Raw genomic sequence first — 13715 nt, 5'->3', positions numbered from 1 at the left:
TGAAGACAAAGACAAGGAAGGAGATCTACGACGTCTCTTCTTTGATTTCAGCAACTCAGTACTGCTGTACTTCTTCAGAAAAACACCTTCAACTCTGTCAAAAAGAGCCTGAACAAGAGTCGGAGGGAGCAGACATAGAAGGTCCAGGGATGGAAGTTGATGGACATGACACGGATGGTGACAGCACAGTGCGGGAAGAGCTGATGACAGCTGAGATGACATTACAGAAACTGTAGCTCTGGAAACTCTTGGGAAGAGGCGTTGTAAGGCGAGAAGACGTCATAGAACCTGAAGCTCTGGAAACTGTCATGACGATCGACACTGGGATGCAGGCAGACATGTAATGGAACAATAGGCCACCAAAAGAATGTTTACACAACCTCCACTACTGCACGCATTTCATGAAGCTTGTAAGTTTGTACAGAAAAGTATATATATAGTAAAAAAATACACGAAAAATAAAACTGGAATCAATGATTGAAAACATACACAGCTATTAAGAATTTATACATGATTAGGTTATTAACAGAATGACATAATTTAAAGTTTTATTAGAAAGTACACTGTACAATGTTAGGTCAGCTTCTTACCTATAATTAGTGCAAAGTGATATTTTAATATGAATTTCTTGGGCAACACTGTATCCTGTACCTGTCCTGACATGAATAAGATATTGCGAATAACAGCACTTCATCGAAACATGAGAGTTTGCCAATTTTTCCTGACAAATCAGATTTCACATTTATACTCTATAGAACCTGAAATATTTTTTGAGATTTCCAACTTACATTAATAGTAACCACCTAGCGCTCACAGGGATCATTATTTGGTATATTTTCTCAGTAGTTTGGGTAAACTACTAGTATTGAGAGGTTGAGAACATTTAAGAAATTCTGAAAAGAATAAATGTGCAACTTAGGAGAAGCTTCACTTATAAGATTTCATTCCTGTTGAATTTACTGTAAGACATTTAGCATTTTAGTTTAATGGTGCATCTTAAGCCACTCACAATGCTTATGTATTTACACTTTTAAACTTACTCTTTATCATTTGCTACTTCTACAGTAGACTAATAGTGTCCAGTTTTTGTTTTTTAGACTACTGTATTAAGTTACTAAACTTAGCCACACCACAATAAGGAAGTAAAAAAACGAAACAGTTAGGAATACAAAATGCATACTTAAAGGTGTCATGAAAATATAATTTTGTATCACTGGGAGTGGTTGAACTCGTTAAAATTTAGTAAAATACTTTTGTACTACATATTTCGTCTGCTCTGCAACCCGAAAGTGTGCCCTTCCTTCCATGTAGTAGTTCTGTATTTATAACTATATACATTCAAGATGAATTGATGAGAGTTCCTGATTCCATTTGAGAAATGCAGAATATCAAGTATGTACTGTATACAGTATACTGTACATTGTGGAACAATCTATAAAGACTGCTTTGAAATGAAAAAACAAGCATGGTTTATACAATGTGTTTCTCATCCTGAATAATACTTGCAAACATTGTGCAATCGTGTAAATAACATACATTTATATGAAAACACTTAAATACTTTAAAAGGAACTTCTAAATATCATTAAACACTTTGGAAGGGTAGAATTTTCAATACAATACAGAAAAATGCTGTACTTCTCATAGAAATGAAAGCATATTGTTAGGCGACTGTCACTCGCCATTAAGTTGCAGTTATCCGAGTTCAAGAAACTCACAGTTCTCTTAAATGTTTTATGATGGATAGTAAAGAAAATATATACTGTAATATATGCCTAATAAACATTGCTTTTCAGATGCAAAGAAACATTGTGAGGTGAATTTAATCATATGAAATGAATGCTTTAGAGAATGTGTTAAACAGTTAAATTGTCAAGGATATGAATAAATTTAGCCTATGCAGAACAAGAATGTGCTTTAGAGAATATAATGGCATACTGTATAGTACTTGTCCAGAAGTTATTACTATAAATGCAGAACAAGAATATGCTTTAGAGAATATAATGGCATACTGTACAGTACTTGTCCAGAAGTTATTATTATAAATTAAGTGATATTCTTTTGAAAAGTTTCCCTTGTTATTGGGATTACAGTAGTGAGATTTTAATTGTAATTTGAATTCATTTGTTATATGCAAAATTACAGAATGTCATTGTCTTAAACTGTGTAAAGTATCTTAAATGTTTACTTGTCTATTCTTGAAAGTGTCTTGAATCAAGCTCACATAAAAGGTACAACTCATGTTAGGAAGCAGTTGGTACATGGTATCCATGCTGTACTGATATAATTCAACCAAGAATTTATGTTATGATTCTTTAATAAAATTAAGGCTGTGTTTGCTTACCTAAAGCAAAACTCAGGTGACATATCACAAGCTGATGTTGATGAAATCGCAGTAAACCTGAAGTGCGTGCCCTTCAAATCAAGCATTTTTTCCAAAACAAATTCTAAATAATTTAACAAGTTTCCATAATGATAGGCTAAAAACATCCACAGTTGTAAAGGTACTCTGGATCCCATTTTTGTGCAAGATGGACTTGGCAATTATGCACTGTCTTTGAGAACAGCATTTTGGAATTAATGATTGACATAGTAGGAATAATTTTTAATTTTAAGAAACTTACGTCATATAAACAAGAACTTGAATGTAGAACCTTCACTTAGGCTTGAATTGGTAATAGTAAGTTGATTTTTATTATCACTTTGAAGTCAAAACGTTTCCCATAAAACAGATGTGTACATTATTGAAAATGCTTTTTTACTTTTAATTCATAAAGTCCCAAGATACTTTCACCACTAATTTTTCTCATTTCAGTACTATTTGTTGTTGCACATGGAAAATTTTAAAATAACATAGTATCACTTTCAGCTGGACTGTACAATATTCCATTAATATACCTCACAGCTAATATTTTTGCAAGGCTTTGAAGTATTTAATAAAACAGCTTACATTCCTAGTTAAGGAGAGCATTTGTGTAATGTCGAGACCATACAGTACTCTACTGAAGATACTTGACAGGTGAAAAACTTTATATGATTATTAGGGGCAGGGAATAAAGATGTTGTGTTAAAAAAACAAGGTAAATTAAGGCACAGGGAATCATAAATACTGTATACCGCTTTCATTCCTAACATATACAAAGTGAAATTAAACATTTAAATTTTAACATAATTCATGTACCTATAATTGTATTGATGATAATTTCAACATTAAGGAAGAGAAGTTCTACACCTACGAAGACAGTGTGGAACAGTAGCATTTACTGAACTGATCAGTATCTTTAGCAGTTGGGTAAAATTTCAATTTTCATAGTAAGCTTTCGAAAACAAGAGTTGAAAGGTTATTTAACCCAAAGAGTGACTTCATTACTAGATAAATATGTTTGTAGATCCAACAAGGTCAAAAAGAATGTGAAACTTGGGGGTATAGATTTTTACAAAATGTGGAGTTGTCCCTGCTGTTCATTCTTGTAAGCATAAATTCCTTAAATACAGTGTGTCAAACTTGTGAGGGTGACCTGGAAATTGGATAATGATATTAAATGGACAGGGAGTCTTTTATTGTGGGATGCACAAAAATAAAAAGGAAATGATATGCAATGGACAGGGAGCCTTTTATTGTGGGATGCACAAAAATAAAAAGGAAATGAGAAGTCAAGACACTTTAAAAGGAGGGATTCTGTATATGTATTATGAGAAGGGAAATGGTAAAGTTGAAACAGGAATTAAAATAAACCCGTTTCACCTCACCAGTTTGGGAAAGGGGGAGAATGGAACTGACTTCTCTACTTTTTTCTTATTTTGGAGTTGTAAGTCTGACAGTGTTGTAAAATTATAATCTTTATTTCACCAACTACCTTTGGCATGATGGATGATATAAGTTAAAATTCAAATTGTGAAGAGAGATGCATATTTTAGGGATGGAGAACTGTCAGTGTATCTTGAACTTGACAACTGCACAATGAAAACTACATAAGATTCCGTACTACAAGTCACTACCTTAATTAGTCATATACAATGGTACTTTCAGGACCATACTTAAAAGATTTTTATAGCATCTCTATTTACGTGGAAAAAATGTGACATTGCATAGGACATGTAATTTAATTAGTGCATAATAAAGGAATCTAGTACAAACTCAGAAACATTTACATCAAACTGATCTAGTGAAGTAACAAAAACAAATAATGTATACAGGTATGTTGTTAACCTAAAAATATATTATGTGTGTACCATAATATTATGCTTGGTGGTCTTGGAAAAATAACTGGCCCTCCTTGACACTTGGAGCTCTGACTTTTGTAAATTTATATTTGAAAAATTAAATGATCTAGTTGTTACCAATATCATTTGAAAGGTATGATACATTATAATGAAACACAGACCAAGGAAACAGATTCGATTGTAAGCTGCATATATATTTTAGCCAACTGATGCCTGTTTATTTACTTTTGGAGAAAAAACAGCTACTGTACAATATATTTTGGATGGTTCCAGTAAATTTAAAAGACAATACAAGCATTGTATTACTAGTGCACATATAATCATTTTCCTGGAATTATTGGGGCTATTCCATGACACAGTATGCTTATTCTGATAGAAATTACATAATTCTGTAAAGCACCAAGAGTTATTCTAAGCTGTCATTATAGCTGAACTATCAATGTCAATAACAGTATTTACATCTAAATTATGGAATTGATAAAATGTATTACCAAACATCAACCTTTACATTTAATTATTAAGATCACTAATATGATAAAGAGCTTCGCTGTAACTTTGTAAGCTTCAGAATTGCTGAATAAGTTTTTGCACTATTAGAATCTCTCAATGTAAATTTTGCTTACTATTACAGACTTTCATTTTAATTTTCCTATCAGTGCTAGAGCTATACTTCAGTGGTATTTTTGTACCTCTGTGAAACACTTGATTTTTCAGGCTTACCTGAGATTATATTATAAGACTTTTCTTGTTCAACAGCTTCTTAAATCAAACTCTGGACAAAGGCACAGCATGATTTCCAAAAGTATACATAAAAAAAATTCAAAATATATATATATATATATATTATATGTATATATAGCTTTCAGATAAATAAATAGACAGTATGTGAGCAAAGAACCGATACAATACAGTGGTTGCATTTAGTACAGTACCTATTACATCAGCTAATCTTAAACATAGTTCACAAACACTCACTGACAAGGAATAAAGTGAATAATACTTCATTCATCATAAAATTTACACAACCTTTTGCATGACTTGATTTAACAGTATATGGTGATGATAAATGAAACCATGTACAAGGTGTTATGCCAGATGACATCCTAAAAGCTATTGTTCTGTACATATGTAAGATGTGTGCTTAGCACATACAAAGCATAGTGACCCTTTTACCAAATGATTCACTATGATAATTTATGACTACAAAGGAGAGCAGTGAAGCTGAGAGAAGCTCATATATGAGGCCTTCGACATTCGACATATTTGACCCGTAAAAGTCCCGCAGCTCAGACTTTGGGCACCACAACCAAACTAACTCAGCAGATTTTATGAATCCTAAAACTGACTTCACAATCTAATTCAGTTTAAGTTAATATGAGCAGTATTTGAATGTGAAGGATCAGTTTGGTGCAAATGATCCTAATTTCTAACTGAAAGCAAAGCAATGAATGGAGTTAAAAGCCGGTAATAGAAACTCTTGTTGAATGACAATAAGCTATTCCCCATACTTTTTCATAAGTTTAAAGAAGAGAAAAAGCTAAACCAAAGAAAGACCTATATGGATATCATCAGTGGCACTAGTAAAGAAATATGCTGGATGAAATAATAAAAATGACCTTAAGGCATTCATAAACCCTTAAATAAATCAGTCACTGCAATATTAATTATTCTTCCTGTGAGGGAGGAAATAAGACATGATCCTTATGCCTTTTTGAACTGCATGATATCATCATCCACAAATATTTGAGCTTTAGATTATAGTAGCCATTGGAATACTGATGAAAACTACGGTCCTAAGAACTCTGATAAACTTAATAAATTGAAAGAATATTCCTTTGAAATACGACTGAAGAAATGGATAAATTCTTTCTTTGAGGTATAAACTGGGGAGTCTCCCGACTCTTCTGTGAATGCATACCTGCTAGTGTATGTACTTGAAGAAATTTCTGTCTTAAAATCACAATGAAGGAAAGTGTCCATCAGATACATTTATCATGATAAATTGTAATGCTCATTTTTTTTGCGAGTTCCTTAACATGAAAGAACTTTGAAAGGTTCATATCTCATGAAGGACAACATGCCAGTGTGTGTCTCTCTGCATTGGTAACCTATGAATGAACCCTTACACGTGCAGACTAACTTGAAGAAGAATCAACCAAACAATATATAATAGTACAATATATGATATGAAAAAAAAAAAAAGGAATATCTATCAGTTTACAAATGACGTTTAAAAAAGCTACACAAGGTGTAGCAAGTCTGTTAGATGAAAACTTAGGCCCCACATTTTAGAGGTTGAGAGATTTTTAAAGAAAAGTTCCTCTTCTTTTGCACAATGGGAACTGCCCTACAAGGAAAGGCTACAGAATTAGTTTGTGTGTGACAAGACTATATATATTACTGCTCTTTAATGACTTTCCCATGTCTAACTTACAAAGTTGCCCCTCTAAACTGAGATTTTATAATTTTCATTCTTTATAATTTATAAATATTTCATACATTGGCAACTTACATAAATATAGTATGTATATATATAACCATCTTTAATAACTTGATAATCATTAATAATAAACTTGATTTAAATAAATTCTACTGTCATATTACAACAATTTACACTTAAGAGTAAACACAATACTGTATTTCTATTATGATATAAAAGAAAAAATCACCTAAAATGTAAGAAAATTATGATCCTTAAAAATAATTTGAAAAATAATGATGTAATTTTGAAAACAAATACAACTGATGATTTAAAAATTTATCCAATATTCTCTTTGAAGCCTTAAGATGCTGAAGAATCTGAGATAAAATTTTTAGTCTACCTACTAGTACCAGTCATTAGAAGTGAATTTTTAAAAAAGTGCAGATTTTATTTTCTATGAAAATAATTTAATTTACTCTTATTTTTTATTTAATATCATGTATTTTGTATTGAAAGTAATTGACTCAAAATCAGTGAGATATTTTTTACAGTACCTGATGACCATCAATCTTATCAAATCACTGTGAAGTTAACTGTGGGCCCATAGTTAAGGAAAGTATATATAAGAAGTATATGTATTTGTAACTAAAGTCCCCCCAAAGTCCTGTTTGGGGAAGATAAAATGTTGAATTGACACTGAATTTGGGATGGGTTGTCAATATTGAATGTATATATTTATACCATATATACCTGTGAGAAAATACAGTAATAAAATTAGTAAAATGATTGTAAAAATCAATAATAATAATAATAATAATAATAATAATAATATTAATGATAATCATCATCATAATCATAATAATAGTGCACTGACTAAATGACATTCACCTGCGAGGTTTAATCTTCAGCATTGGCACATGTTTAATGTCCTAAAATGATTCATATTGCATCAGAAGTTGCATATGAATCTCCTTTGCATAATAAAATAATACTGATATATGCCACCTGCAGAACTTGATACTCCAAGCGTTAACTGCAAGCTAGTAGAGTAAGAAACATCCCTGCTCAGTGTGGAATATCTACATCCATCTGAGTAATAAAATCACATAAATATTTTATAAATAATATAAAATAGATGACCAGATGAGGATTAGCATTTGAGTATATCACATATGCTTGCTGCAAATATCTGGTCAAGGATTCCAGTAAAAAGAACTCTGTTAAATTATGTATACTGTATATATGCACACATATATATGAATATATATATATATGATGTGTGTATACATGTACACAAAGACATAAATATATATTGTGTATAGATAGACACATGTATTTCGTTAAACTTTGTATCATGAAAGATACAACATGATGTATATGCAACGTTAGGGCTATGAAGTTGAAAACCCTCAGCACAGCAATCTTTTGTCCTGTTCTCTAATGGTAATAGAGATGTGATGAAAGATCTTGGCACATCAGTGTTTCATAATTCTTTTCTTCAAAAACTTTGTTTATACATTTTATATATACATGTACATGTACACTGTATGTATACATCATATGCATACATACATACATACATACATATATATATATATTAGATCTATATGTAAAATACTAGAACACTACTTTGGTCACTTAAATTTGCCTAAAGAGGCGTTTCCCTATACAGGAGTAACATTAGTCCACAAGTCACCGGTGATATCTGTAGTGCAATAATCTCCCTGCTGTCTACTTACTAAATTTTCCTTTTCTTTTAGGTCTTTGTGTGGTATAGACATGTATCCAGAGGAGACATATTGAGCAGGGGGTAACAAAGGGTCCTCTCCCATTTCATTTTCCTCTAAAGTCACATGATTTAGATTGAGAGCATCTAAGTTGGAATGAGCTGAAATCATTCCATCCTCACTTAGGCTCGAGGTAAGAGGAGGAACATTCATCACCATATTTCCACTCATTGATCGCTTTCGACTCGATACAACTTGAGGTAAGCGATTATTGATTGATAATGACAGTTTTCTTGTCTTATCAGGTATTCTCAACTCAAGTGAGACAGTGTCTTCGATCTGCACTGATGACTGTGGTCCATCAAGACAAGGCGATATCAAACGCGGGTAATTTGTTAAATAGTCAATTATTTGTGAAATCTGAATCCTTCTTGTGGGAACATGATGCCAGCAACTCCTCAGTAAAATCTCCCTGTAAAAAGAACATTTACCATCAGTCGTATTATTATATAAATGATTAGGCTTTCAATATTAACATTTCTGGTTGAGATCAATAAAATTAGTAAAGTATATAGCATTATAGTTAGTGTTTATATACGAAACTAAACATTCATTTACAAAAAACTCTCAGTAATTTTTAAGAACACTTTTAACTTACATTTGTGGTTTCACTCCTTTTGGTATGGCTATAGTATGACCAGCTTTGACATGTTCTAACACTTGATCATTAGACATTCCCTGCAATGAAAAGAAACTAACATGTATGATAAAATTAACAAATGCAAAAACTAATGCAAAATCTCATTTGTCAAGTAAACAAGTAATGCACATATCAATATGCTATTTTGGTTATGAATGCTAATAATTAAATTGGCTGATCTACTTCCTTATGCCCCATAGGTTTACATACAGGACAGTCATTAAAATCAAATGCTTGCAGTCACACAGATGAGAGATTTATAATAATGTGAATTACAAAAATTTTTTTAACACCCTCATTCTGTACCTACTAAAGTGGAAAAGCATGAGCTGCTCATGGGATGAGATCTCTTGCAGGGGTTAATCTCACACAGAAAATGCTCTTGTTTTTGAACTGTTTATGGCATAAGAGAGATTTGTTTTGAGCACACCTAGACCTCCTTTTTTCTCTTATTTCATCCTTAACCCTTCCATCCATAAAGCCTGTGAGAGTACTGTCTGTCATAGAGCTATATTTTACTTTCCTCATTGTTATGCTATGATACTCATTATGGTCTTATTCTACAGAATATGTGTACTTTTGTGGTACCAGCTGAATACTGACAAAAATGACACCTCATAGCATCAAAGTGATTTTGGGGTGGATTTGGATGCTGTTTCAGGTCCAGGTTTTGTATACAACTTGTCTCCATTATTTTCTAAGTCTTGCTACTTCCAATTTTACCAGCTTTCTTACCAAATACTATTCTACTCACCTGTGCACAAACTATATCAGTATTGACTCTCGGCTTCCTTTATTGCCTGTTGAAGCTACATCTTACAGCAACCTCAACTGCAATATGGTCTTCCCTACATATTTCAGATTTAAATCTGGATTTTTACCCCTTAGAACACATGCCTCTGCAGCACGTCTTCATTTACTTTATTAGAACACATGCCTCTGTAGCACATCTTCATTTACTTTGTTAGAATACAAGCATCTGCAGCACATCTTCATTTACTTTGTTAGAACACATGCCTCTGCAGCACAGTGAAGTACAGTGCATGTCTCTTACACATCATATAAATGTCTGCTTTATTTATCTCTATAGTGAGGTACCTTTTGTGCATTGCAACCCTCTGGCCCCAGCTGCAGTGTATTCAGTCTTTTTACTTTTCATCTGTTCCCTCTAGTCTTGTTCTTTCCACTCTGATTTTACCTTACTTCAATTTTCATATTCATCTTGTGCTTCTGATATAGCACCAACATTGCTCATGGTTTCTGCAAAGTACAACAATTCAAATCAAAGTCAACTTGTCAAATAATTTTTTCTTCTTCAATAACTGATCTCTTCTTTCTGTTGCTTCTTTCAAATAAACACCATATTCTTTGGAAATTTGAATTTCAAGTCAATGGCCCCTGTGGGCTTGTTCCATATGATATGAATAGGGTTCATCTTCTGAATAATAAAAGGATTTTGACAAAGGAAAAATCTATTTCTGGAGAGGGGCCCGTGTCACCCGGTGAAAAAGTCCATTCAGCACTTATTTCTAGGTAATTCCGTTGCAGATACCAGAGAAAGCTAAATGAAATGCTGGAGTTACTACCCCAGAGCGAACTCCACTAGATGGAGTCGTGTATGGAAAAGGGTGAACTACAAAACACGGAACCTTATCCTATAGAGATTCCCAATGTCAAAATTCCCAACGAGAGGTGCCGATACAAGCCCATGCACTACTCATGGGACTGTATACAAGGCAACACTAGCCGCATTCCATGTTAGCACCCACCCCACTAGAATGAAGTTTACCATGGGAGGAGAGAAATGAAAAACAGGGTGGGTCACCGGGTGACATGGGCCCCTCTCCAGAAATAGATTTTCCTTTGTCAAAATCCTTTTTCTGGATCGGGGTCCTGTGTCAGCCGGTGAAATAATAACAGAGAAATAAACATCATTCTTATGCTATTAAAGACTTAAATAGAGACGTTGAAAACTAGGAGAATTCTACCCTGAACATTAGTAAGGTCCTCTAAATTCAAGTAATGAAAATAATGTAAGTGGTCACCGTCTAAGATCATGAGCTTAGAATAGAACCTGAATAGGCTTGTATTAAGAAAATACTTCCTGCCTAATAGCAGACCCAATGACAGTACCCCCTTTTTTAAAGGAGAAGATCTGACAAAATTGCGAGGTCCTGTCTAAAAAGCCTGTAAGGAGAAAACTGAGCACAGAAACAGACCTTGTAAAAGGAGTACTTTCCAAGGTGACCACCGAAAATGAGGACCTTCAATTGTAGATAGAAAGTTAGGGTGAGGAATTCGCAACACTGCCCCTGATGAGGGGAAACCAAAATGATTGGTTCTGCCAGACAGGGCAGACAGTACAGGAAAACTAACACTAGAATCTACGCTGATTAAAAATTTTTGGGACTTCCTTAACAAGGAAAGGTAAGAACAAGATGATTGTTGGTTACCGAAGCTAACTCCGATACATTACTCAAAGACCAGGAAACCGAATGTGGACGGAATACTGTTCTTAGACAAACACAGACCTTAGGGATGAAAGTTAAGAGCCTGTGAGTCTGGTTCCAACAAAACACTTTCTCGAGGCCAATGTGGCCGCATCATTTACTGTAGCTTCAAAACTATGTGAAGAGTGCTAGTTACTTAACTGCAGAACCATACTGCAGTAGAGTAGGATCCCTTAACTGATTTCAGGAAAACAGTAATAACAGGACCAATATCAGTTTCCTCCTAAACTGTAAGATTCACAAAGACCACAAAGCCAGGACATCAGAGTTTGAGGGGGCTGACGCAGGCTGAGTTTATACCAGACGGGACAGCTTGATAGTTTGTGGCTGAATTGGGTTGCAAACAGACCTACTTCCAGGTCCAGGAAAAGGTCACAAGACTACCTGAATGACGCTCCGTCTAAGGACTATTCCGACACCAGGGGGGAAGCCCTGGATAGGGAAAAAGCAGTGACCTTTTGGACCCCTACGAGAAGGGTGGTAGACAGAGGCACTTGTGTCTGTTGGTTATGGAGAAGAATGAACCATAACCTGAAAGAAGCAACTCGAGTCCAAAACCACTTGTTTACACAGCGCACTATTGCTGTTTTGTTCAGAACCAGCCTAAAAGGAAACCTCTTGGGGGGAAGAAGTTTCCCAAGGACAGGAAGACTGTCACCGCCCTCCAAAGCGTTGATATGGAACTGCCGGAACGTGACCGACTAAGTTCCATGTATTTCATTGGGCCAAAAAATATCCACCTCACCCGCCCAGAGAGGTGACGGTGTGGAATACTGAGGCCGGAGGGGAAAGCTGGAGAGGAACTGACTTCGGTAAGCACTTGATAGTTGTGCAAGGCCGGACGCCACTATTCAAGCAGGAGGAATCAGGGAGACACGTCCCTGACTCCGCCATACCCCGGTCATAAACTCCAGCTTTGACTTCAGAAGGAGAACCGTCACTGAAGCAAACTGGAGAGAACCCAAGACCTTTTCTTGGGCACGGCGAGAGGTATGCTTGAGTTGATGAAATGATAGGTCGCCCTTGCTATCTCTTTCCGCTTCCACTGGATTCACAACTACGGAAGGCTACCCTCCTGAATCAGGTGGGATTCCTTCCTGGTTACTTAGAAGCCCAAAGACTCTAGAAAACCGATTATAATGACCGGCAACCTCAGGCAATTCCTGGCGCTGGGTGCCCAAATGAGCCAGGCAACTAGATATGCAGCTAGCATAGCCTTCTAATACCGGAGCTGTTGAACTACGGTATTGTTCAAACTGGCAAAGACTCTGGAGCTGCATTGAGGAGGGCATGAACCTGAAGGGGTGCGCCTGCTCCCGAGTCTGAATCCCAAGAAGGGATAGGACCTTTCTGCAACCAAGATGTGAAAGGAAGCGTCGGAAAGGTCTATAGAGGTGGTTACGGCTCCACGGAGCAGTAGGATCCGAACCCACAAGACTGTAAGCAACCGAGACTTGCCGCATTGAATAAGGAAAATAAACGGGACACGCCGGAAAAATTTTCCAGTGGAAGGGAACTTCCTTGGCAGACTGAAAAAGCCTGACAGGCCATTCACAAAGACCCCAGAACTCTGGCCTGGAGGCTGATTGAACCTGATTGGGGAGGGGGACAACAGTCCAGCTCCACCCCGGCCTTGATAACTATACTCTGGGCCCAGGGACTGAAGTTCCAGTGGCCCGAAAATGGTACAGCCTCCCACCCATATGAGAAATACTACAGGGAGGAGGCTTGATTGCCTCCCGTGAAGCGTATGCCTTCCCAATTTCTCGGAGAGGAGTAGGATGCTTCCCTGCTCCTATGATAACCCCTAGGGTCAGAGCCTCTGGCCAAATGTCTAGTGAAAATTCTTTCCTTAGGTTTTCGTATGAAGCAAAGAAAACTCCGGCGGAGGCACGTGGGGAGGCAGAGACACACGGGGTGTTACAAGGGGCTGATGTGTTGGCTGAACCTGCACACCTCGAGGTGGAGGCTGGGAGTGAGCTGACGGCTGTCTAGGGGCAGAGACCTGAAGAGCCTGCACCACCGCCTGAGCAGGGGGCTCTTGAACTACATGAACTTCTTGCCGGACTTGGGACAGGGCCTGGCAAGATCAGACCGTTTCTGCTCGTAAGGTAGACACCCACGAGAACGGAG

The 13715-nt window shown here is 36.0% G+C and overlaps 1 protein-coding gene across 1 annotated transcript in view; it reads right to left on the bottom strand.

Moving 5' to 3' along the window:
• Positions 1–535: 535 nt before the first annotated feature.
• LOC136838687 (uncharacterized) overlaps positions 536–13715 on the bottom strand; it is a 359996-nt gene continuing 346816 nt past the window's right edge. Inside the window, 2 exon segments of the mRNA XM_067104090.1 lie at positions 536–8844; positions 9031–9110. Of these exon segments, the coding sequence (XP_066960191.1) occupies positions 8310–8844; positions 9031–9110 (615 nt within the window). The 3' untranslated portion in view covers positions 536–8309.

This window comes from Macrobrachium rosenbergii, chromosome 5 (assembly GCF_040412425.1).
Source record: "Macrobrachium rosenbergii isolate ZJJX-2024 chromosome 5, ASM4041242v1, whole genome shotgun sequence".
Classification (NCBI taxonomy): Eukaryota; Metazoa; Arthropoda; class Malacostraca; order Decapoda; family Palaemonidae; genus Macrobrachium; species Macrobrachium rosenbergii.
This window is presented reverse-complemented; position numbering and strand designations above follow the sequence as displayed.